General features: G+C 44.2%; 1 protein-coding gene across 5 annotated transcripts in view; it reads right to left on the bottom strand.

Moving 5' to 3' along the window:
* The window catches only part of Dll (homeotic protein distal-less), a 140,206-nt gene that overhangs the window by 3,928 nt on the left and 110,835 nt on the right, over window positions 1–25,443 (bottom strand). For all 5 annotated transcript variants that reach the window (XM_033477866.2, XM_033477850.2, XM_033477842.2 and 2 more), the window contains exon 3: window positions 3,342–3,513. In XM_033477866.2, coding sequence (XP_033333757.2) covers window positions 3,342–3,513 — 172 coding nt within the window. The remainder of the gene's footprint in view (window positions 1–3,341; window positions 3,514–25,443) is intronic.

Genomic DNA, 25,443 nt, shown 5'->3' on the forward strand with positions numbered 1-25,443 from the left:
AGGGAATGTAAGAAGATCAAGAGAGAGAGGTACATTATTCTGTCGGTGAATTAAATGATGAACTTAGCTAGTATAGTAAATGCTCTCTAATTGTCGCTCAGCTTGGAAACAAACATGGACAATTTGGGAAGAGGAGATACGATTATTCCAGCTTGTTTTTATAATTGTTGACAATCGGTAACTGTAGAAACGAGTCGCAGGTCTTCAATGATCATGTCTCCTCTTCCCAAATTGTCCATTTTTTTGTACAAGCTGAGCATCAATTAGGGAGACTTTACTGTATTAACGTTGGCAATAAGTATTTGACCAGAAGCAATAGTAACGAATTTATTTAAATAAACAGAATTGTTTGCCCCTCAAATGCTACGACATAAATAAAAAAGTCTTGGCAACTTTAAATTGGACATATACTGAATAAATACGGGACGTATAATCAATGTTTTAGTTTACTCTCTTGAAAAATAGCGAACAAAGAAATCGATGCCTCCGGAAAAGTATTTGCTCGAGCGAGGTCCTGAAAAAAAGTATTTGGCCATTCCATTTTGCATAAAGGTCATAATTTGCTTTACATTTGCAATATCCAATACTTAGGAATATCTTAGGTTGATTATTAACGTGAACTTTGAAAATGAAAGAAACCAAGCAATATACTTTAATGATAGTCGCGAGATTGGTGATTTATATGATTGTATTGTTACCGTGGCTAGGTCCTTTCAAATCCTTGTGCATGAATTTTCTATGGATAGTTTTGAACTAACTTCTTTAAAACAAAGCTTCGTTCTTTCTTTAAATCCAGAACTAGTAGCTAGTTATTTGTATCGGAGACTAGGAACTTAGAATTCAGATCGTTCGATAGGGAAAATTCACTAATTCTGTGCTTCTCGATAGCCTAAGTTTGGTACCCTTCTGTCTACAGGGTGTCCCAAAAATGTCTCGCAATCCGAAAGTGGCGGGTTCCTCGGGTCATTTGAAGCAACTTTTTTTTTTACAAAAATTTTCTCCGAGGCACCATTAGCGAGTTATTAACGAAAAACAGTGACCAATGAGAGGCGAGCTCGGCTGGGGCGAAGCGACCGAGCCAATGAGCGGAACTGGGCTTCGTGCGCTGGTTGGCTGGGCCGCCTCGCGTCAGCCGCACTCGATTCTTATTGGTCACTGTTTTTCGTTAATAACTCGTTAACGGTGCCTCGGAGAAAATTTTTGTAAAGGAAGAAGTTGCTTCAAATGATCTGAGGAACCCGCCATTTCCGGATTGCGAGACATTCTTGGGACACCCTGTATATTGCAAGACGTATTGCTTCAAAATATAAATGAAACACAATTTGATTGATTTAAAATATAAAATACCAACGAGTGAAGTCTTGTTTTACGATCTTTGGTGTAATTATTCTTGAGTAACGTATTTACATAAACGCGCTTCTACTGAATTTATTAATGGAAATCGATATCGCTTCGCCAACTCTCCAAACAGTTCCAGCAAATGTTACGCCAAGATCAGTCGCGCACTCATAAGTTGTGAATAATTAAATCTGTGATAGAACACGCATCGACACTGATTACCCGGCCGGGCAGATTTACTTTGATCTAAACTTGCAAATTAATTTCTATATGCAGTATCATGACGAACCTTTCACTTTTCATATCCGAGTAGTACAAGTCTCCGCGAAACGTTGCACGCTGGAAAAAGTAGAAACTCGGGACCAAAACCATATTTCCCCGTGGATACTATTTCTTCGACGAAGCATAAAATATGAGTTCGGCCGTTTTTAAAACGCATTCCGATTCTCGTTCGAATATGTTCCGGCGGTTGCTGTGACAAGGAAGCACCGCGAGCCGGCCACGCGACGATGACTGGTTACACGGACCGATGCAACCAGTCGTATCATAAAGTCAGCCGAGAGATGTGGATCGGCAAGGTTGTCGAACGGTTCTGCGCCGATGGCATTACGATTCGATCTCCTTAATTGATTTATATCTTCCGACTGGATTCGTCGGTTTCGCTCGCGCCGATGGAGAGAACAGCGGATCTACGAGAGGATCTTTCGCCTCGTCGCGATCGCGTGAAATTCGACTGAATCGGACCTTGTAGCGATCGAATACGCTTCATATTTTCAACGCGATTTAAACCGTATCGGAAGCGTGTCCGACTTCCCATTGATCTCACCGATACGCCGTAATTATAAGCTTGCAGGCCTGGCCGCGTCGACGTGTGCGTTTTCTGGTAGCCCGTGTCGCGAGCGGAAACTTCTTATTATTACTAAGATTGAGTTACGGTGATATTTCGCTTCTGTGCTGCGCACCGCCTCCAGCCGATCCTCGTGGAATTCCAAACAACGGTGGATCGTCCAGAAGAAAACTCCAAACACGGAGTTATTAACTCTGATAGGCTAAATATAGTTCTGTAAGAGAACTTTTACTTCTTTCTTTGTTATTCCGCAGAAAATTCTCTTGCGTTTTGTTCGATTTATTCTCGGATCGTGGTTCTCAATTTTTATCGGGTTCGTTAAGTCAAATGTTTTACTGTGGATTGGATTTAGAATATGAATTTTCGGCGGTGTATATGAATTTTTTTTTTTTAGAATACGAATTTTCGGCGATGGTGTATTCGCGTGAAAGAATGTTGTGTCTATCGTGTAATTAAATTACTTTTCCGTATCTAACTGCACGAAATAAATGGATCTAAGAATACTGATTCAGTAGAATTCTGTGTCTATTTTTTCACCGAGGATTTTCTTGCTTGTGCATAAAGATAATGGATAAATTTGCACACAAGTAGCGTCGATCGACTATATTCTCAATAAAAGTACATTAAAACCTCGATTATCCAATGTAATATTTCGATTCTCTGTTTTCTGAACACTATTCGCATGTAAAGCCGAACAATGTTTATTGTGAAAATCAATAAAGATTCTTTACATTTAATAATCGAGATTCTACCGATTGGTGAATTGTATGTGCATAATTAGGAACGAAGGTATGCAAGTGAGATTTCCAGAATTTTCTAATCAGATAGATAAATCTAATAATTTTAGTACAACGTTCATCTAAATTCTTGAACAAAGTCTCGAAATCCTTATTATGAAGAATTCGACTGCTTCCAAGCAAATGCGACGTATGCAATAACTCGTAAACTAACAGACGAAATTCATTGAAAATTTGTGACGATGTTCCTTGCTACAAGCCAAGTATTAAATATAACATAATTTACATGGGGACTTTCTATGGAATCTCGTTGACACATTTGGCGATCAAACTCGATTTTCTCGGTTTCGGAAGAATGTCGCTTGCATTCCGTCGGTTCCAGATGTTTCGTACGAAAGGAAATGAGAAAGCTAGCGAACCTCCTTGCATGAGACTTCCGGGCTGTCCGGGTTGAGGGGATGGTCCTCCAGGTAAAGCGGTTCCACCGGCTAGAAGGCTGCCGTGTTGTCCTCCGCCGCCGCCTCCGCCCTGCTGCGCCGCCTTCATCATCTTCTTGTACTTACTTCTTCTGTTCTGGAACCAGATTTTCACCTGCAACAAAAATCGAAAGAACGGGTCAGCTGGAACTCGTTTCGCGAGTTGTCGGTAGCTATTGCCACGCGAAATGCTCGGTGGGGGGAAAAATATTGATGAAAAAAGGGACAAGAAGACGAAGAAGCATATGAAGAAGAAGAAGAAGAAGAAGAAGAAGACGAAGAAGGAGAGCCGGGTTGATGTACTGTTTAACGTGGTCCGAGAGACGTGGGAAGCCAGCAATTTCCACTGTCTCCGCGCCTGTCCTTCCTTCCGTCAAACATCCGATAATTACAGGCCTGATAGACATTTTCTGCGAGTACACGCGTAATGATACACGCGTCTTCCTTTGGCATATATATTTTGCTCGGACGCCGATCCTGGCCAAGCAGTCACCTTCGATCGCGAAGAAGATAGATTGTAGCGCGATTCGATCGGCGCCGAACCGTGCGCCTTGAAACCAGATAACTGGGACAGTTTCGCAGAAATTTCGCAAATTGTGTAGCAAAGTCCAGGGACAAAATGTGTCTCCGCAGATGCACAGTAAATGGCTGCTTCGACTCGTCGGCTGTCGCGTCGGTGATGCATAGCTGACAGGATCGTTGATCAAGTTTAGAAGCTAGATTTAATAGTCGTATATTTGAGGAAATTCAACTCGATCAGAGGATTCGTGGGATATCCAAGAATCAATGATCATGAACTTTGACTTTACGGTTTCGATTTCGTCGGCTGAGCCAGTTCGATTTTCTGGGCGTCTCTTCAGGATGGGAACTCGCTAGTTTCGTTCGACTTCTAACCCTTTTCACTCGAATGGCGACCCTGGGGTGCCACACTTAAAATTGCTGTAGCATTTTTTCAAGCAGTTCTTACATTGTTACATTGGTTTATATTTAAATGATTAGTAAAAATGTAAACCTGTGCGAGCAGATAAGCTCAATTTCACACGCATGCAATAGAAAATTAATAACAAATCAAAACACTGTACGCTGGAAGAAATATCTTAGTTCTGAAGTTAAAACAGCTTCGAGTGCAAAGGGTTAATACCTTAACTTCCAGATCGTTCGCACCTGAAACTGCAGGTTGTAAAATTACGAGCGCAGAATGGTGTTTAAAAAGATTCATATAAAAAAATTGATATTCCACAGCGTGCAGCGTCATCGAGTTCTGGAAGCCTTCGCGATCTGTTCGAAGGTCAACGATATTCCCCAGTAAAAGGGAAACTGCGAGATCGTCGAATAAAGTCGCCGCAGGCTCGCGGCAAAGGGTGGATTCGCGTCGAGCCTCCGCGGCGCGGAAAAGCGACAAACGAGGAAAAAAGGAAGAGAACAGCGGCGAAAAAAAAGAAATAGGAGGAACTGGCAGTTTCGTAACTGTCGTTTCTTTTGCCTGTCCCTGCCTACTCGCTGCATAGAACGCCGGGCACGGCCTGCAGCGGATACTAATGCGCGTGTGCCGCTGTTAGGATTGCACATGCGGTATTTTTTTGTGTCCTCGCGATCTATACGTACGCCGTGTGCACGTGACGGGCTGCTCAATCTTACGTAACCCTGCCTCATAGAGGCGAGCGCTTGCCAAGAGAAACGTCGGATGAGGAACACGCTCGTGTTTTGCGCGCGCCGAGCGTACACGACGCTCGAACCCTTCCTCAGAAACAGCTTCAGGAAGAGGAAGATCGGCGTGGCGCGGCACAGCTTGTTGACTTTCTAAGGGAAGTGTGAGCGATCCTTTTTTTCCTGACTGCCGCTCGTGACTCTGAACAGGAATTCGAAGTCTCGACGGCGTCGCTGCAAGACGAGACGACGTTTCAATGCTACTTCCTACCCGAAATGCAATTTTCCAAGTATACAGGGTGCTTCAGGCTTAAACCGACATACTTCGGATATGGATTTAGCATCGTGAAACTATCTTTTCCTCTGGAAGCACACTCGCAAATGCTTCCTTCTCAATGGGTATTTATTATTACTAAATTCGTAGGACCAGGGCTGGGGAAAAAGAGATTTCTGGAATAGTAAATGGACTATAAATATTTGTATCATCTCGTTGAACACGGAATTTATCGAATAAGTATCTTTTTTTTAAATAGTAGTTACGAAAAGGTTATTCGCCAAATTCTGAATTACACGAGCAGACGAAAATATTTATAGTCCATTTACTACTTCAAGTTCACTTTTTCGACTGTTTCAAGCAGTTGCAAAAAGCTTATTTGCCAAATTCTGTATTACACGAGCAAATGAATATATCTATAGTCTGCTTACTATTTTAAAAATCAATTTTTCCCTGTGCAGGACTTACTTTAGATACCGACATACTTCAGATATGGATTTAGCATTGTAAAACTATCTTTTCCTCTGGAAGCACACTCGCAAATGCTTCCTTCTCAATGGGTATTTATTATTACTAAATTCGTAGGACCAGGGCTGGGGAAAAAGAGATTTCTGGAATAGTAAATGGACTATAAATATTTGTATCATCTCGTTGAACACGGAATTTATCGAATAAGTATCTTTTTTTTAAATAGTAGTTACGAAAAGGTTATTCGCCAAATTCTGAATTATACGAGCAGATGAAAATATTTATAGTCCATTTACTACTTCAAGTTCACTTTTTCGACTGTTTCAAGCAGTTGCAAAAAGCTTATTTGCCAAATTCTGTATTACACGAGCAAATGAATATATCTATAGTCTGCTTGCTATTTTGAAAATCAATGTTTCCCTGTACAGGACTTCGTAATGCACGCTGTGGAAATAATTCAGGTTTATCACGTATATTACTGAAGAAAATTGTTGTATTTATTGCTGCAGATAATTGTAATTATTACATATGTTGTTCAAAACGACTACCGCCCGCTTCCAGACAAGCACCGCACCTGTCAATGACAGAACCTGTTAATAACATTCAAACATTAAAATTGAGACTAGTGCGAGCACCTAATGAAATGACAGATGTGCAATGTCACCCGGCCACTTCTTCTGCCATTGATGGGTGCAACGCTTGTCTCGAAGACGGAGGTAGTCGTTTCGAACAACATATATAACAATTACAGTTATCTTCGGTAATAAATACAACAATTTTCTTCGGTAGTACACATGATGAACCTGAATTATTTCGATAGTGTGCATTGCCAAGTCACATGTGCATACAATAATTTTTAGAACAAAACATCCTGCATCCTTCGAAACACATTCAAATTCGGCAGCCTCGAAATCGTGAGAGTACAGATCATCATTAAAATCGTGCGACCTTATGATTTACGACTAATTATTTGGAAAGAGGTAGCGCAGTGCGACGGCGGTTAGGGTAGCTAAGCTAACTAGCAGACGCTGCGAACTGTTCGGGTCAGTTCAGGTCGGTTCCAGGTCGATGGAAGCGACGCTTTTCCGCGAAATGTCCCAGACCTACATTCGCCTGATACACGTAAATATCGTGCGCGGCTTCGCTTCGAACATTGTCGCGACGATAACGCTCGCATAATGTGCATCAGGCTCTGATAAAGGAACGAGACTCTCCGACGCGCTATCATCGGAGGCTTACGCAACCGTGGTTGCATTTCCCGTCGGGTGCCGGAATAGCCGTTGCCGGCGCGACTGTTTTCATTAGTTTTTCAGATGCTCGATCGTGCTGTTCGACGCTAATCGATTGCGATTTAATTGATAGTCTTGGAACCCTGGAAGAAAGTGATCTGTACGCGAGTAGTTTTATTGTGGCGAACTGTTTGTGCGGAATCGATTCTCTGTGGAGATTTGTTGTTATGTTAGGTCCGAGTGAGCGTTCAATTGAGAAGGCGAATTCGCTTGTAAGTACGTGATAATGCAAGTGAACCGGTGGTAGTATGTTGATGGTTAAATTCTTGTGCCTATCACCGAAATCAAAGGAGTCATTGTTGTGTTGTCTCCTACGCTGTGTTCGAGTGAATCAAATTCTGCAAGGGAAGTCTATTGGATTCACACTAGATCTACCAGATAGATTAAAACGATTCATTTCAGGCGTCTAACGAAGTAGCTTCAACGAAAATTTATCGAACAGATCAATCTGTAGTAAGTTCTTTCGAAATTGTCCTTCAGCTTGTAAACAGAAATGGACAATTTTGGAAAAGAAGATACGATTATTCGAGCCTTGCACTTCGTTTTTATAATTGTCGACAATCGGCGATTATAAAAACGAGCCGCGAGGCTCGAACAACCGTATCTCCTCTTTGCTTTGAATTCTCCATTTTCGTTTACGAGCTGAAGAAAAATCGAGGAGCATCTACTGTACTCAACGTGTCCTGTCTTACGTTACAAAGAACCCCGGCGTAAGACGATGAAACAAATCCACCTGGTGCGGCAGAACAATCTACATGAAATCCTATTTCGCTCTGAATGATTCATTGAGTCCACTCTGCACGACAAAACGACCTACTCACCAGGTTCCGCTATCGCGTTCACGAATCGATATCGGTGAAAAATCGTCGAACAAATCTACCTCGTAGAACAAAACAAGCGTTCAGCTCAACGTGTTTTCCGTCACGTTGCAAAGCAACTCCGGCGTACGACGATCGAATAAATCGTTAATTAACTCCACTTCGCGCATCACAGAACGATCCAGGGATATTTGTTCGGCAATTGTCGAAGTCGTCGAGCCAATTTCTCCGAGATCCTTACGTCACCGCAGAGCCCACAAAGGCGCATCGGCGAGAGGACGCTGCCAATGTCTTCATCTTCAGCGAGCGGTTTTCTCGGGAAAGTAGCGCCGAGTATCGGAAGCGCTCCTGAACTTTTCGCGAAATGAAAAGCGGGCCGGTGCTCCCGTTAATTAATCGATGCCGGTGTTGGCCGGCTACCACGGCTGTGCTCGGTTCAAGTGGCACGTCAACGGTTTGACGGCTGTCAGCAGGACGAACAGGTCCTCCTCGTCAACCGCCGCGCCGGGGGTTGCGTAATCGGCTCTGGTCCGGCGGCGGGTGACGCGTTCGCGCGTCCACGGCTTTTTACGCCTGGGGCGTCAATCAGAAACCGTACGGTTACTTTAATTAACCAAGGCGCGGCGAGGTGGTGGCTAGATCCCCGAGGAACGAGGGAAACTGTTCTTCAGCGGAACAGGAGAACCAGAGGAGAACAAGGCAAAAAGGGAGAAGGAGGGAGAGAGGGGGGGATCGTCACGTGAAAACGAGTTCATTAAAACCGCGGCGCGGGTTCGTGGCCGCAGAAGAAACGCGGCGGGCCCGACATTGTTTCACGTTTCGTAAGTCGAATCGCGGGGCCCACAGACACACACGGAGCGGAATGCGCGTGTATCGTGTGTCGTATAAAATGGCCGACGTGCGTACGCTATCGGTCGAAAAGTATGTTGCTGTTACACGAAAGAGAGAGAGAGAGAGAGAGAGAGAGAGAGCGTTTGTCTTTCTCTCTCTTTCTCTCTTAGTACAACGGCGCTCATTGGCGAGCGCGCGCCCAGCGGCGTGCCGGCGCAAATAAATCTCTATCTAATTGCTCGCTGAAAAACTCGCGGCCGCGTAGATGGCGCCCGACAAAGGGCCCAGCGACGGGACCCCGTCCACCGGTGGTTTATTTCGCCGGTCGTCGGGGCCGAGCGCCACCGCTTTTGTTTATTGATATTTACAACCAGCGCGACGCGCGTGGCCCGCGCGACCCGCAGCTTTTGCCCGCGAGGACCAGCTCGCGGGCTCGCCTTTTTTCGGTCGCGAAGCGTCGGCGTCCTCTTGTCCGACAAGCAGGTGCAGATTCTTCGGGTCGCCGGGGAATCGCAGGACAGTTAACACTAGAGTTACCGGTGATCGATGATAGCATGCTTCTGCAGCGAAATTGATGAGCGCAAAAATGGAGATTCACGGTCGATGATTTAGGATTCGGTACTGCTGAGGTTGCTGAGCTCTGGACTCGATGGGAGAAGGACGATGTTCCCGAATTCGTAGAGGCATCGCACAAATCTGTGGCTGCGAGGAAAAACGGCATGTCGTAAAGTTTATATATATATATTATATAAAGTCATCGGAAGAAAATCGTGGAAACAAATTCGACGGGCTCGAAGGAATAAAAAAGAGAGGGAAACTGCGAATACGAAGAATTGGCGTTCAGAACGTCAAGCGTCAATGCCTCGAAAGGGAAAACGTGTGACGTGCGACGTTCTTCCTTGCAATCGCAGAAATATTGGTAGCAACTTTGGATCACGTGTTTTCTGTATTTATGGAAACACAATGCTGATACAAGTGAGATGATCGGAACAATTGATAAGCACCTGGTTCCACGAGAACCGTGGAAACGACGATCGCAGGTATATGGATTTGTCTGGTGTAAAAATCTGATGTTATTGAGAACTTGGGAGATTGGCGTCTCTGAATTTCCAAAGAGACCGTATAAATATTAAATGGCTAGGATAGTTCGCAACTGAACCGTGTATTTTCACGTATCCATGTGTTTCCATGAAAAAATTAGTGGGAGGAATAGAAAACAGTGAGAAGATCAAAAGAATTAATGAACACGGGTTGCGTGTTATTTTTATCTGATTGCAATTGTTAGGGGAAGAATCTTTATTCAGCCCTAGGTACGTGCAATTGATGCAGATAATTTCAGTTTTACACTGAGATTAGACTGTTTAGTACAATCACACGCTCTATCCATTAAAACCGAGCTAATGCATGCTTCAGCAGAAGCTTATTTAATCCGATACTTAAGGAACAAGCATTATCTTATCTAGCCATTACTTCTTCTAGCTAAAGATCTTGGATCTGAGCATGTAAACTGCGAACTCGTTTGTACCAAATAGATTTAGATAAACGACTGTGCCTTAACTTTCAGAAGTTTGCTTAGTGGACAGTGCGTTTTCGCACAGAAATGTTGGAAATTTCAACGAACTAGAGCAGAACAGAAGCGATTTCCTTTTTCAATAGACGTGGTTCTTCGGGTATCCGAACTGAGCAGGGTGACAGGAATGTTTAAATAATAAAACAGTTAATTAACTGCTGACTAAATTACTATTGCTTAATGCAGTAAATCGTGTTGCACATGGGTTAATGTCATTAATTATGAATATCAAATGCAACAGTTATTTTTTAGATTGAGTTCTTTACATGTGCATCGTACTTAGACGACAGAGAATTCTGATTCACTCGCGTGTTTTTCGATAGAATTGTATGATATTTCAGCGATAATGATCGTTCGGTGAATAACATCGTTTTGGAAATCTTATCAACAGCGACAGGAACAATGTTTATTCGAAGAAAATGTGTCAAAAACCTAACACAGAATAAAATAAAGCGCGAAACGGTTATTAAAGGTCCAGATAGTTGAAGCACTACTGTACTTCTAAATTCTTCCGACGCTTTCACAGCTTCGTGTTCCCAATTTTCCTAAAGAACGCGTAAAATCCTGAATTTACTAATCAGATTCTCCGCGACACCGGCGAGATACTCCAATAGACCTAACGCAATGCTGCTCTTATTAAGCTTATCTTCCGCCGAGAATGAAGAGCTGTACTATCGCGATCAGTCTAGCAGCACGAAGGGACATCCGCGGCCGGACGGTCGCGGCGGCAGCAAGAATTCCGGCAAAAAACGCACGGTCCGCGGTTCGAAATGTATGCAAATGCGCGTGACGAGTCAGCACCGCCTCGCGACGGAATACATAAGTACACGTAGCTGAAGGAACGAACGTCGGAGGTCGGAGAAGAGGTAGAAGCAGCGAAAGAAGAAGAAGAAGACGACGAAGGAGAAGGAGAAGAAGAAGAAGACGACGAAGGAATCGTCGTCGTCGAAGAAGAAGAGAACAAGGACGAGGATGAAGAAGAAGCCGGGCATAACGCCGACGGCCACTGGAACGGCGCGGTGGCAAGCTGCTATCTCTGTCCGGCATAGCGCGTTCACAGCCTAACTTAGGGGACGTCGAATGGCCGTCGGACGCCCCTTGCGAGAGCAAAAATCGCGCGCTTGCCAGCCGGTGGTCGCGCAAACCTTTCTCGCGACACCCGACCGAAAAAAAAAAGAGAACGACAAAGAGGCCGACGCGTCGAACGGCGGGCCGAGGACGTGGATTCGACGTCTTTCCCGGGACCGGCGACGTCGGAAGCCGTCGCCCACGGCGAACCGGCGCGGAACAGCCCCCGCTCCGTCGATATCGACGATGCATACTCAATGAGCGACAGATCGCCGCCGGAGGGTGAAGGGGCGGCCAGAACACCGGGAAAGGGGTACAGCAGCCGGGACAAGGTTTCAGGAGTAAAAAGCACGGCGTTTCGCCTGCGTGAATCCGAGAGCGCGCGGCCTGTTTAATATTTATGAGAGGCATCTAGGAATAATCTACGTCTAAATGAAAACGCTCCCACCGAATCGGGTCTACGTGGCCCAGCTGCCTCGCTGCGAGCTTAGGCGACGCCGGCCACGATGCTGGGAACCGACGCGGTTTTTCTGAGATCGCGGATGATCCTGTCGATCTTAAATCAATTTGTTCCTACGGGGTCAAATCGCTCAGTCGCTGGATCGATTCAGACTTTGCGACGGTTTTAATCGTTGACAGGGTTTGTGGATAGGTTGTGGCAGTGTTAGATAGTGCAGGGATAGTGTAGCTGACGCACCGTACATTTTAGAGTCCAGTTATGGTTGGAGGGGAATTAATGAAATTAACGCCTTCGACGTTCTAGGGACAAAATTCTTTGTCTGATTATAGGCTGTCTTGGTTCACTTACGGTTTTCACGTGTTACTAATCTTCTTCTGCTTAATTTATTGCACCGTGGTTATCGTCCGAATGCACATTTTAGTTTCTGCTTGTTTGTAAAAGTCGACTAATTTCAATTGGTAATCAAACAATCGCTGGGAAGTGGAAAATTCTTTGTCCGACTAGAGGCGGTCGAAATTCTCGGCACGGTTCGCTGATGTTACGAATCCTTGTCTGTTCGATCAGTCACGCTATGCCTATCGTCTGTTCATAAATTCTTGCTGGTTTTTAAAAGTGTGAGAAAATTTCGTGAGAATAGAAAACTCTTTGTCCGACTAAGAGTTATCTGAATTCACTGAGTACGATTTGCGGATACCGCAGATTCTTATCGATCTATCTTTATTAGATCACAGCTTTCTCATCATGGATTTCACTCTGTTAATGACTTTTAAAAAGCGCGTTGCTTAAATTTTCAAGACAAAATTGTCCGACTCGATGGTTTAGTACCACCGTAACACTTCCCTAAACTGAAATGTTAATTTCAGTATCTGCCCGATTACAACAGCCCGTGTCTACTTATTATTGCACCGCGGATCTTTATGCAAAATGCAAATTCACCGAGGCAATTGTAAGAAATAAATAAAATTAATCGTTTCTTTCAACAATGTTGACTGAAGTAACTATATTATTAAATTCTTCTTACGTCCTCGCAATTTAATATTTCAGTTACTCATTTTTGTCATAAATTATTAAAATCCGCAGTTCATTTGCAATGTTCAATTTGCAACAGACAGGTTCTTGCTTTTCAGCTTACGCATCGCCTGGCGACTTTTTGAACGAGTTCATCGTGTCTGGACAATCAGAGATCGCGTTTTTTCCGCCCCAATATGAACACGTCTGATCACAGGCGATCCGTTTCTACTGTGCACCTCGCGTCCGAGCGTCCAGCGTTCGCTGTCGCAATAAGAGGGTCGGTTAGAGCAGTTCTAGCGTTGCTGTTGTTATTTTTAACCGATATTCGTTAGCAGTTTTATGGAATGATATATGCTATCCGTGGAAACCGTAATAGGCGCTTGCAAAAATGTAGTCCTTGACTTGATAATACCGGCCGATAGCACCACGCCGGTTCACCCGCGGCTCCGTTAACTGTAGTTACAACCTAGTTACAATAGCTCGCTGCATGAACGATAAAAGTTTGGGAAGGTTTCGAGGCGCTTTGATAACGCTGAAACGGAGAAGTGCTTCGGCGGAAGTGTGCATCCGACTCGCGTTGCTAGAGAATCCAATGGAATTCAATGAGCCTCGGAATCTTCCGAACGATCGAGTCGAGGAAAAGAAAGAAGAAACGCGATCGTGACAGATCGCCGCGTACAAGGAAAAAAGAACGAGATATATCAACCACTTTCCCTTGATATCGCGCCGGTCGATTACATTTGACAAAGTATCGGGAATAATATTAGCCTAAAGACACCTATAACGATAGATTACGCAGGCTAACGCTTTTTGACAGACACGGCGCGAAGGTTATCTGCTCCATTAGCGGGCTGTTTCAAATAATCGAAATGCACTAGCGTCGCAAGAACGCTATAATTTTTCTAGCATTGATAAGCTCGCCGACCGATATTGTCCCGTGTTTTTAACACATTCCGTTTAACCACCGGCCGTGATCGTTATCTTCCTATAATTACTTTGTTTTCGAATAAAACGCATCGGCTCTAGCCAATTTACTTGTGGATCGCGCCGGCTATCGGTGTGTACTCTAACAGCTCGCACATAAATACTAATTGCACATTGTTCGGTCGCGCAAACACATTCCGAAATAATTTCAACGACTCGTTCCGCGAGAAACTGAGAAACCCGCCGACCAATTCGGCGAACAGAGAAATAATTTAAAAACTCCCTGTTCCACGATTTTCGTATTAATCTTGTTCGCGGAAAACAACCGCGCTTTATGCGCCAGAAAATATTATCAGCGCGTAAACACAGTCTGGTTGCAAGTCTCAGTATTGTTAAACCTTTCGTAAATTCTCTAAAATTTAATAAAATCCTTCCTATAATTTAAAAAAAATCCTATAATTTTAATAAAATCCTTTCCTAAAATTTTATAAAATCCTTCCTATAATCCTATCATTTAATAAAATCCTTCTCGTAAATTCTTCTCAAATCTACTCGAATAATCGAAGTCTTTAAGTACGTTCAGCACAATCGTCGAGTAGCTCTATCGCCAGTAGAAAGGGACATCCACGGTCAGACCACGATCTGTACAAAAATCGTGAACGCTCCAGAGACTTTACGAAATCGATGGATTCAGTTATCGACACCATAAAGTCTTGCGCATCAGAAAATCGAAATTAACCAAACCCGTGTCATAGGCCCCCGCAATCATGCTCCGAATGCAAGCGCCAATAACGCGCTAACGATCTCCTTAGTCTCGCAGGTATCGACAAACAGGCCGCGCGATCAATCGGCGCCGGATTGCGGAGGGTTCTCGAGGCGTTGCGGGGGACAAAGGTCAATTAAAAACGGTGCCGCACCATCCCCCGAATTCAGATCGGTTCCGCGTGGGAGTCGGTCTCGCCTCTGGATCGATCGGCCGTCGCCGGGTCCGCGCTGATTGCTGCCCGTTGAAAAACCCTTCAGCGATTTGTACGGGCGGCGGTCGTCGTCCGGTACCGATGACGGATTAGTTTGTTACGGCTTTCGACATACAGGAGGGCGCAGGTAGGCCGCGCCGATACGCGTGATTATTTATTGTGCGGACAGATTGGATCATTCAGAACACGCCGACGGGGGTCCAGCGGCGTGTGTGCATGCGACGGGGATCGAGCCGCCGACCGGGAATATAACTCGATCCAGAGACCGATACGCCCGGCTGCGATACAACCTCCAATTTTGTGTCAGCGACGATCTCCACGCGCGGCGGGTGGCTGCCCGTCTCGCTCGGCCCACGCCGAGCACGGACGATGATTGGTGAAATAATTCGCGGCTGGGTTTCCGAGCATAATTCGTGACCGCGTTGCGCAACCGGAGAAACGCGTGGCGACCGAACGGCAGGGCATTAAGACTACCGGCTGATCGTGATGGCGGTTGCCGGAGCCGATTCGGCGGTCCGATCATTGAGTAATTGACCGGAATCAATGGCGAGGCCCGCCGAATGCAGATCGTCAACTGATTTCTGTGGGAGCTCGCGGACTGCTGGGGTTTCTTTCGGTTTCGCAGGGTTGCCAGTGGTGGTTGGACGCGGTTGGTGGAGGTGGTCGATTATTGTGGCCGATTATTCTGGGTGCATGTTTAAGCATCGGAGCTGCGAAACAATGGAATTATGCGAGCATTGCGTTCGTGGATTTATTCGATTTTTAAGTCGGCGATGGTTGATGGTTGGAGATGGTATGAGGTGTCTGCTAGTTGGTGCTGACAGTTGAACATATTTTAGGTTGCATGTTTAGTAACGATAATTTGGAAACAGTTGAATTGTTAAAGCATTGTGTTTGAGGATTCATTGGATTTTGAAGTTGGTGGTGGTTGAAATGGTGGATAGTTGTTATTAGTGTCTGAGCACACTTTTGGATGTAGATTCGACGAATCGGTGCTGATAATCAAACACATTTTAAGTTGCACGTTTAGATAATTTGGAAACAGTTGAATTGTTAAAGTATTGTGTCTGAGGATTCATTGGATTTTGAAGTTGGTGGTGGTTGAAATGGTGGATAGTTGTTATTAGTGTCTGAGCACTCTTTTGGATGTAGATTCGACGAATCGGTGCTGATAATCAAACACGTTTTAAGTTGCACGTTTAGATAATTTGGAAACAGTTGAATTGTTAAAGCATTGTGTTTAAGGGTTCATTGGATTTTGAAGTTGACGGTGGTCGAAATGGTGGATCGTTGTTATTAATGTCTGAGCACACTTTTGGATGCAGATTCGACGAATTGGTGCTGATAATCAAACACATTTTAAGTTGCACGTTTAGATAATTTGGAAACAATTGAATTGTTAAAGCATTGTGTTTGAGGATTCATTGGATTTTGAAGTTGGTGGTGGTTGAAATGGTGGATAGTTGTTATTAGTGTCTGAGCACACTTTTGGATGCAGATTCGACGAATTGGTGCTGATAATCAAACACGTTTTAAGTTGCATGTTTAGTAACGATAATTAGAAAACGGTTGAATTGTTAAAGCATTGTGTTTGAGGATTCATTGGATTTTGAAGTTGGCGGTGGTCGAAATGGTGGATAGTTGTTATCAATTTCTGAGCACACTTTTAGATGCAGGTTCGACGAGTCCGTATTGATAATCAAGCACATTTTAAGTTGCACGTTTAGTAACGATAATTAGAAAACAGTTGAATTATTAAAGCATTGTGTAACATATTTAACTATTCATTGGATGTTGAAGTTGCTATTGGTTGGAAATGGTTGATAGTTGTTAGTAATGTTTGACCGTACTCTCGGATGCAATTTTGACAACTACAATCAGAAAACAATGGAATTAATCAAGCTTCTTGCGATGTTTTAAGGATTCATTGGACTTTGAAGTTGATGCCAATGATTCCTATATAATTACACTATATATATATTATAATACATTAAATTATATACACTATGTTATAACACTGTAACTGTTCGATCTCTTTACGATGCATTTAAGTTGACTGGATTAAGACTGTCGACAATAACTGGAGATTGCGACTGCGTATCTGAACGAGGAATCATGGCAGAAAATTGATGAACCGAAGTAACAGAATTTAAAGTCAGCTATCCGCACCCTTCGTCACTGTCCCGGCGAAGTAATTGCCGAAGGATTGAAGCAAACGGCAGCCCATCTATACGAACGTATTCAGAGATGCACGTGAACATATGTATGTCGCATTTTCCGAGCACGGTCGCCTGTTCGAGCATGTCAGCAGGTATCGCAGATACCTACGTTCCCTACCAGTCGAGGGCGGAGGAGGGGGGGAGGGGATAATAACAGCCGTGTAAATGCGTCACTAGGACCCCGTTCGTTCGCATAATGCTATAATGCCTCTTTTTTTTTTTATTTCGCTCGCCCGTTCACTCCCACAATGCAACGTCGGTTCCCCCCTCGGTACCCCGTCGCACCCCGCACACCGGCCCCCTCGCTGCTTCGGCGATTCCCACTTCCTGCCTGGCATCGGTGATGCGCAGTGCCACCTTAACAACAACGAAATTCCCCAGTGGTGCAACGGCCCCATCGCGCTTTGTTATTCATCGCTGCGCTTATGCCTCTCCCTTCTTCGTTTCGTAGACCAAACGAGCTACATGCAGCATGTAGCTTTCTGGCTGAGTAGGACAGAGGCGTCGCCGTGGACTGGAAGAAGCTGCTGGCTAGCTGAGAAATCGGGAGACCCGTTGATACGTCGGGAACGCGATTACTGCCATGATCTCTGGAGAACCTTAACACGATCGCTGCCTGTGTTACATATGCGTGGCGACCACGATTTTCTATTTCGCGTAAAGAACATTAAATGAATTTTGTGAACGTTGTTATTTGAAATTGTGACACAGCATGATATTTAAAGAATTTATAGCTTCTCCTTGGCAGCATTTTTATTATATTTTGTTAAAAGATACGATGCATCTGATACGATAAGTATTATATAATAATTAATATACGTGTTAAAGTCGTGGTTCAATAATGAGGAAGTTTGTTCATGATTAAGGATTTAGACAGCATTGATCCTATTTGTGTCGATATTTGTGCTGATTATCATTATACAATTTTTTCCGAATTAATTTCGTGACGACTACAGCAAAAGTCGAGAAGTGATTACACAGAGCATATGAATTCATTTTTATTAAAAATTATTGAAAGATGTCTATTAACCCCTTTGGTAGAAATAGTGTTAAAAAGAAATTGTTAAAAGGCGTCTTCTGACATCTTCAGTAGAAGTAGTGTTAAAGTCTCTGGAATTCTGAAGGCGAGTCTTATATTACGTTTCTGAAGCTTCTTTACGGACAGAACTGCAAGTCTAAGAGTTTTTGTGTACTTTGAGAGATTTGCTTTTGATTGGTCAATATATTAAGGTCCATAAAATATGATAGCAAGCTCTACGACAAAATCCTTGTACATTATAACAATTATGTTTCTTAGTTTCATTATCTTTGACATACATTTTAGCTTCAGTTTAAAGGAACTCTCTCCACGATCAATATTAGAGATCAAATGCATTAAAGTCTCCGAAATAGCGACAGCAAACTCTGTGTCACACTTAAAATCAATCTGAAAATCTCTCTTACAAGAAGAATTTCGAAACGGCCCAATTTTGTACATCTTATCAAACGTGATTCTCAAACTCGTCTTCTCACAACATTTTAATTATAACAACAACAATTTACATCAACCACAAGCCTCGAACCTCGTGTTACACATTTTCGTACGAAAAATGATTGCATAACGAAAAAGCGTACATTTACCATCGCCACAATAGCGCAGCAAAAATTTTTGTTCGAATGGACCAGCGACAGTGTCTACTCAGTTTCCTGTTTTCCGAATGAATCGCAGGAGATACCGATCGTCGGCGGTATTTTTTTTCTTTTTTTTGTTCGATCTCGTTTCTGTTTAATCGGGAACGCGAGAAGCATTTAGTTGCTCCCATGCGATCACAATAGAGCGCGTGCCCGCCGTTTGTTTGTCGGCCGGCGGAATCTTAATCGGAAACCGCGATTATCGTTCGTGCATTATTGCCGGTCCCCGCGGATCCGTGGCTGGCTGGGCTCCATCCGAGCAGGCGAAAAATGGTTGAAATCGAAACACTGTTTTACAACACGATCACGTAGCTGACAGAACGGTGACAGGCGGAATACGAGCGCGGCAAAACGGTACACACGCGTACCCTGTCACCGTTCCTTTGTCCCGGGACCATTTGTTATTTTGTACATATTCATAACGCCGTTACATCATCGCGTACCGATGCATTCTCTACCGGCCTTCTCTCTTTTTTTCCGTTCTTCTTTCCTGCGGCTCGTGCTGACTAGGCTGTTCATCGATACCCTCTGCTTTGACGTCTTTACGAAATTATTTGGCATACTCTTGTCCCCGAAATGAAGTCGGAAGAACCAGAAGGGTAAATTAAATCTATATCCTTTGTAGTAAATTATTTGTCTAGAATAAAGCGATATTTGTTGCTAAATCTGGGTTTGACAACGTTATGAGATCATTCGGCATACTTTGGGCCGCACAGTGAAATCAGTGAAATCAAATGAATAGATTCAATTCACGATCCTTGCACTATTTCGTTTGTTTAGGGAAAGTTCTGGTTGTGTTAACATAACTAGCTAGCTCCGATTAAATAACTTTTGCTCGTTTAGTTGACATTAGAGCAACTTTACATGTTAGTAAGTTCGATGAAAGAATACAGATACTAGGACGAAAATGTGAACACGTATTTTTATCTTGGAAAAGCTAGGATATTCTTTACCTTGTACACGCTTTTAGATCATGTGACAAGGTCAAAGATATCAAGTATAAAACACTAGTTTCAGAGAGTCATGCTACTCGTACATTTTCATAATGTCTCTGTCCATGTTGCAAAATGCATTTCTTCAACCTAACTGCGATCCTCAACTAATCTAAATATCGAACATGATGCTAGGAAGAAAGGGTTCGAGCAACAACATCTCAAATATAGCAGCATCATCGAAAAAACCTATAAACGACTAACTAAGAGAACGTTCCATAGCCCCATAATAATCTCGAACCAAAGAAAAATACGACTCGATAGAAAAATACCTGGAAACCACATCCGGCGAGACACAATCAGTCGATCTAACGTACGAAGCAAAAATGCTTGAAATACCGTAGAACCCTTTCAGCAACTATTTCTGACTCTCACAAACCTTAAGAAGCCAGAACATCCTGCAGCCTTTCCGCGAATGTTCATCGCAGATTTCACAGTAGTCGGCCGCGGGTTCGGAACGCGAAGTCGAAGTTGAAGAACACGGGAGGGCCTTAGGTGGTTCCGTTACACGTTTACGCGTCCGATAAAATGCAGATGCAGATCGGCGCAAACGTTGAACCACATCTCTCGCGGTACAAGCCAGATCCTGCATCACGTGAGAAATGTTCGGGAACCGTTATTGTATATCGCGGCGGCTGTCGTTCGCAAGACACAAAGGCCCTATTCATCCGCGTGCAATCGTATGCATAGGAACTGATCCTGACTTCCAGCATGCCTCGCATCGCTTCGCGCGATCCTTCGCGGCTCGGCGGCGGGTACCTCCTTGCTCGCTGAACCTCGTTAGATCGTGGTAAAAGAATAATATCCGGCGTCAGGGCTGCCGTTTCGCCAAATGAGATCCCGATTATACCGTGTTTCCGAGACTTTCACCTGCTTCGCGCTGTCGCTCAAAACTCTGCCATCGAGCGAGCGCGCGCGCGCGGCGCATTCACTAGAAAGATATGTATTCCGCGAATATGCACCTCGTTGCTTCGCTGAATTAATGCTCATTGATGCCGCCGGGAATCTACCGTGAACTTGATCTTGATCCCGAAATCTAGAAATCGCGATTTTGCGTGGTTCCCGCGAGATTCTGATGCGATTAGGATTTCGCTGTAATTTGAAACGGCGAGAAATCGATGCGGGAGATTCTTTCGCCCGCGAAATGGAGATTTCTGGTGATAATCAGTTGATGATTAACACTTTGATTGCCACGCCGACGACGTCACATATTTCATAAGATTAAAGTATTATAATTGGAACATTACGATGTGTGATATCAATTACTCGTTTAATATCCTTACGTCTTAATGAAATTAGGAAGATGCAATGGATTAGCGAAATAATTAATTTTGGAATCTGAGAACGTTGATTCAGGTGATATTTTGATTAAAAGATTTCTAATCGTCGTAACCGTGAAGAGAATTGCACGACAAGGGGTTAAAATTGCACGGAAAGTGTAGTGAGTTTATTACCGAAGCGCAGATTTTCGTGCAGATTTTACGATGCTAGAAGAACCGCACTGGAGGACAAGGACCTTTCAGCGAACGATTCCGCGTGATGAAGATAGCGCCTGTCCATTTCAGCAGTTGCAGTTTCTAGACGCAACCAGAAAGATGTTACCAACATTATGATGCAATCCATTACGCGGCGTTCTTATGAATTAATGCAATAGCGCATTGATACCTCCGAGAAATTCATGAGCTTGATCCCATATCTGGCGAAATCTGTACTACTGTACCGACTCGTTTGTAGCTCAAGGCCCCGCGCTGATAACAATCTTCCAGCAATCCGGAACGCTTGAAACTTCTCCGAAAATGAAGAAGCGCGATTAGCGAATCGATAGCGCAAATTACTCCAAAAGCGGATACGGATCTTCCGTTTCATCTTCATTAAAACCTGATACGTTTTTCCATATTCGCCGATTTTCTGAGTTATGCATCGAGAATGGTAGGAGTGCTATCGTAGCATCTCCGCGTAACTCATCTATTTTTGAAAAAGGCGATCGAGTCAAGTTCAAAAACCTCGAAGCACAATGCCTAGACTTTATGCAAAAGGATCTTTATGCAAAAGAAAGACTGCCTGCATCAGTTGCAACACGTAAAAGCCAAGTGCAACTTTCCTTCTTCTTGAAATACTTTTAATCAGCTGGAATTAATGCATCAACATTCCCAGTTTCTTTTCACACTGAATTTACGGAATTTTCCTCCTTCTTCAAATAATTTTAATAAGTTGGAATTAATGCATTCTTACTTTGTTTTCACACCAGGCTTACCCGGCAAAAAGAATTGTTTAATTTACGAATATTCAGATTGTAGAGACACATTTATAAGTTATTTATTTAATATATATATATATATTGCTTGCAGCAAATGTTACAACAATGCTGGTCGAAGATCGGAACAAATATCTTATTGTTACTTTTACAAACTGCCATAAAACAGTCGCTTCCAATGCCCCGTAAATCTAGCGTTAATCTGTCTATTATCTATAACCATTTTATACCTTACCTATACATCTCTGCTACAAATGCATAAAATCCGCTGCCTAACAGCGACGAAACCCGCGGATAGCCTGCGGGGGTAGCGGCCGCATTAAAATATGAAAATGTATTCATAAATGCAAAGTTGTTTCGCGAGGACGCAAAGATGGCCACTATGGTCGAAAACTAGACTCGCGCGCCATGGTTCCCGGGAACGAGCATTGTCATAATCGACGAGGAACCGAGCGGGCCGACCGCCGATTCCCATGTCCGTATTCGCGAGTTTCCACGAGCCTGCTCTCGAAATAAGTCCTCGTTTGTAGGTGGATACCTTCGTCACGGTGAGCGGTTCGCACCATGGTTTACCGGACAATCGTGGTGGACGCGCTCGAGGACGATGAGCGGAGACAGGACAAGAGAGAGAGAAAGAGAGAGAAGGAGAGAGAGGGAGAGAGAAAGAGAGACCACGGTGGAAACGAAGGGGGAGAGATGGAGGGAATCAGGTGGGAGAGAGACAGGGACAAGAAGAGAAGGGACCTTCTTCTTGGTAGCGGCCGCGGAGGAAGAAAACGAGAGACCACCGGGAACCGGGAGGCAAGGGGCAAGGAGAATGTCGTGCTGTGCTCATCGAGGTGTAGATCCTCGTCCCCTGGGTCGTTCCTACGCCGTGGTCAGCGTCCCACTAAGCCACGGTCACGTTTACATTCGCGTTCTGACTACGTTTAAATTGCAGTCGTACATAGAAAAATGAGCCTCCGACTGCTACTCGACGTCCACCTCGCGGATCCACCTGTTCCGAACGACAAAAACATGGATACCCTTTGTTCTACGGACACCTCGGCAGCACCGCCGCGGCGCTTCTTCATCTATCCCACGGGTTCTACACCGTTCGACTGACGTGCCACGTTTGGCTGAATCATATTTTATAGAGATTTCCACTCGTGGGAGGATGTTCCGTGAGATTCATTCTGCTGGCGTATCGGAATGAAATTTTTCCGGCGACCGAAACCATCGGAGACGGAAAGGGTAGAACATGCCCTCTACAATGAGCACCAGGAAATTGATGTACGACTTTCTTGATTGCGTTTTATCATAGTTTTTGTGTCGGGAGAATGTTGCTTCAAAACGTAAATAAAGTTTCATAAAATCACATATTTTTGTGCATGTTTTAAAATATTTTTAAAACCAAGAAGATTTTTTTTCTCAATTGAAACTAACATGGATATAAAGATTATAAAGTCTTGACCTTTACAATGAGCCCAAAAAATTGACGAACGATTTTTTGTCGACGTTTTACTGCTACTCGAATAGGGAGCATACCGTTGCGAGGTACACATTAGGATTTTATAGACTCAAGCTTGTCTTCGGGTTTGTCTAACGAGCGTGCAAAATTTTTTCTCCGAATGAAACTACAGTGGATTGAAAGAGTAAAGTCTACTCTTTGCAATGAGTACAGATAAATCGATGTACGATTTTTGTATACCGTTTTATCATAGTTTGAATCAAAAGTACTGCATAGCATAAATAGCATTTTATATAGTCAAGCATCTTCGGGGATATCCAGCAGGCGTATAAAATTTTTTCGTCGAATGACAGTCACATGGATTCAAAGAGTAAAGTCTGCTCTTTCTAGTGACCTCATAAAAATTGACGTAGGATTTTTTATTATCGCTTTGTTGCGGCTTAAATGAACCATGTACCATCAGAAGGCTCGAGTAGAATGTTAGAAATTCGACTACCCTTAAATGTGTCTAGGACATGTTTCTTGCCCTGTAGAATATTTCTCCGCGACTGACACTACTATCAATTCACAGATTAAAGTCTGCCCTTTAAATCGATCACATAAAAATTGATATACGACTTTTTTCCGTCATTTCATCACAGTTTAAATGAAAAATGCGCCACTAAGAAGCACAAATAGAATCGTACAGAGTCGAGCATATTCAGATTTGTTTACCGAGCGTATACAATTTCTTTTTCCTTACTGAACCATGTAGATCGAATGCTTACAGTTTCCTCTTTCAATATCATATCAAAAGTTTGAAATCCTAACTAGTCTTATCACAAGCTCACTACGTTTCGTCATCAGCTCTCAGATCAATCAGGCACCGAGCAAGACGAGCGCCGGCATCCCATCATCTGCAGTAGCCATTGTAAAATAGCTACATCTGCATGTGCACCGTTCAGCAGACGGTGTATCCCTAAACGCGTCGAAATACTGGGCGATACGATCGTGGCAGCAGTTCTGTTTCGCTCGAGCGATCGTTTCGCGCCTCGGATCGCACCTGGCGGGAACCGATCGCAGGTTGTCCGGGTGCTGGGTGGCACACGAGCTTTCTCGCCGCTTTCCGAGGGGTCGGATGTGGCCGATGGGGCACGGATTAAGATGTAAACGACACTCGGCTACGCGCCGACCAGACGAGCAATAGGTCGACCGGTCTGGTATGGCCCCCGCTTGTCATTTTCTCGTTCGTGGAAACAGTAAAGGCCATTTGAAGCGCGCGCGTACGATGTTCGCGCTCCGATGGGCTGCGCGAAGCGTTTCTGGACTTTTACGGAAATCGGGAACCTGGGAGCACGGTGCGCCATGTACAGTGCTCGGCCTATGGTGGCGAATGACCTAGCCCCATCCATATGCGTATCGGCTGGCCCGAGCACCCCGCTTTCCGAGCGCCCAACCGAGTTCTCGCGTTTGTGAACACGTCCGGCGACAACCGTTTTCCCAGATACCGAGGAAAAAGAAAGCCGATTGAGATATCGGGACAACGGGCTGATAAACTGGCCGGTCCGACTCTGTTTTCTTTTATCAGGAACACGCTGGTTACGTGCCGCGGGCCGAGCCGAGTACGCGCGCGTTCGACGCTGGTGCTCGCGGAACGAGAGAAATTGAAATGCCTCGGATGTTTCTTTGCCCTGGTTGGCCTGCACGCTTTGAACTTGCCTCCGGATCAATGCAACTGCCATCAGAACACGTGACGACATATTCAACCGGACTCCAAGTGTTTGCCTTGCTAATGCCCGGAGGTGCTAAGTGTTTCTCCGTAGCACCCCGGTTCGGGGAATCCTGATCGATAGAGAAATTTTGCGAACTGGATTGACGCGTATTGTTCAGCGAGTACCGGTCAAATCGTACAGGCATTTCCCTTGCTGAACTAGTCTAGCTTTTTCGAGAAAAAGACGTGGTCATTGGTTCATATTGCAGTTTGATCCGCTGCGAGGAGACCAGAGTTGATGTGGACAAGGATTGCGCTACGAGATGTAACTTTGGCTCCGTTGCAATTGGCCTCTGAACAATCGTGTTCATGTATTTTGCGGGGATACTAAATTATAACACTGAGTAGTATTAAATCGTAGAAACTTTATTA

Source organism: Megalopta genalis, chromosome 4 (genome assembly GCF_051020955.1).
Source record: "Megalopta genalis isolate 19385.01 chromosome 4, iyMegGena1_principal, whole genome shotgun sequence".
NCBI lineage: Eukaryota > Metazoa > Arthropoda > Insecta > Hymenoptera > Halictidae > Megalopta > Megalopta genalis.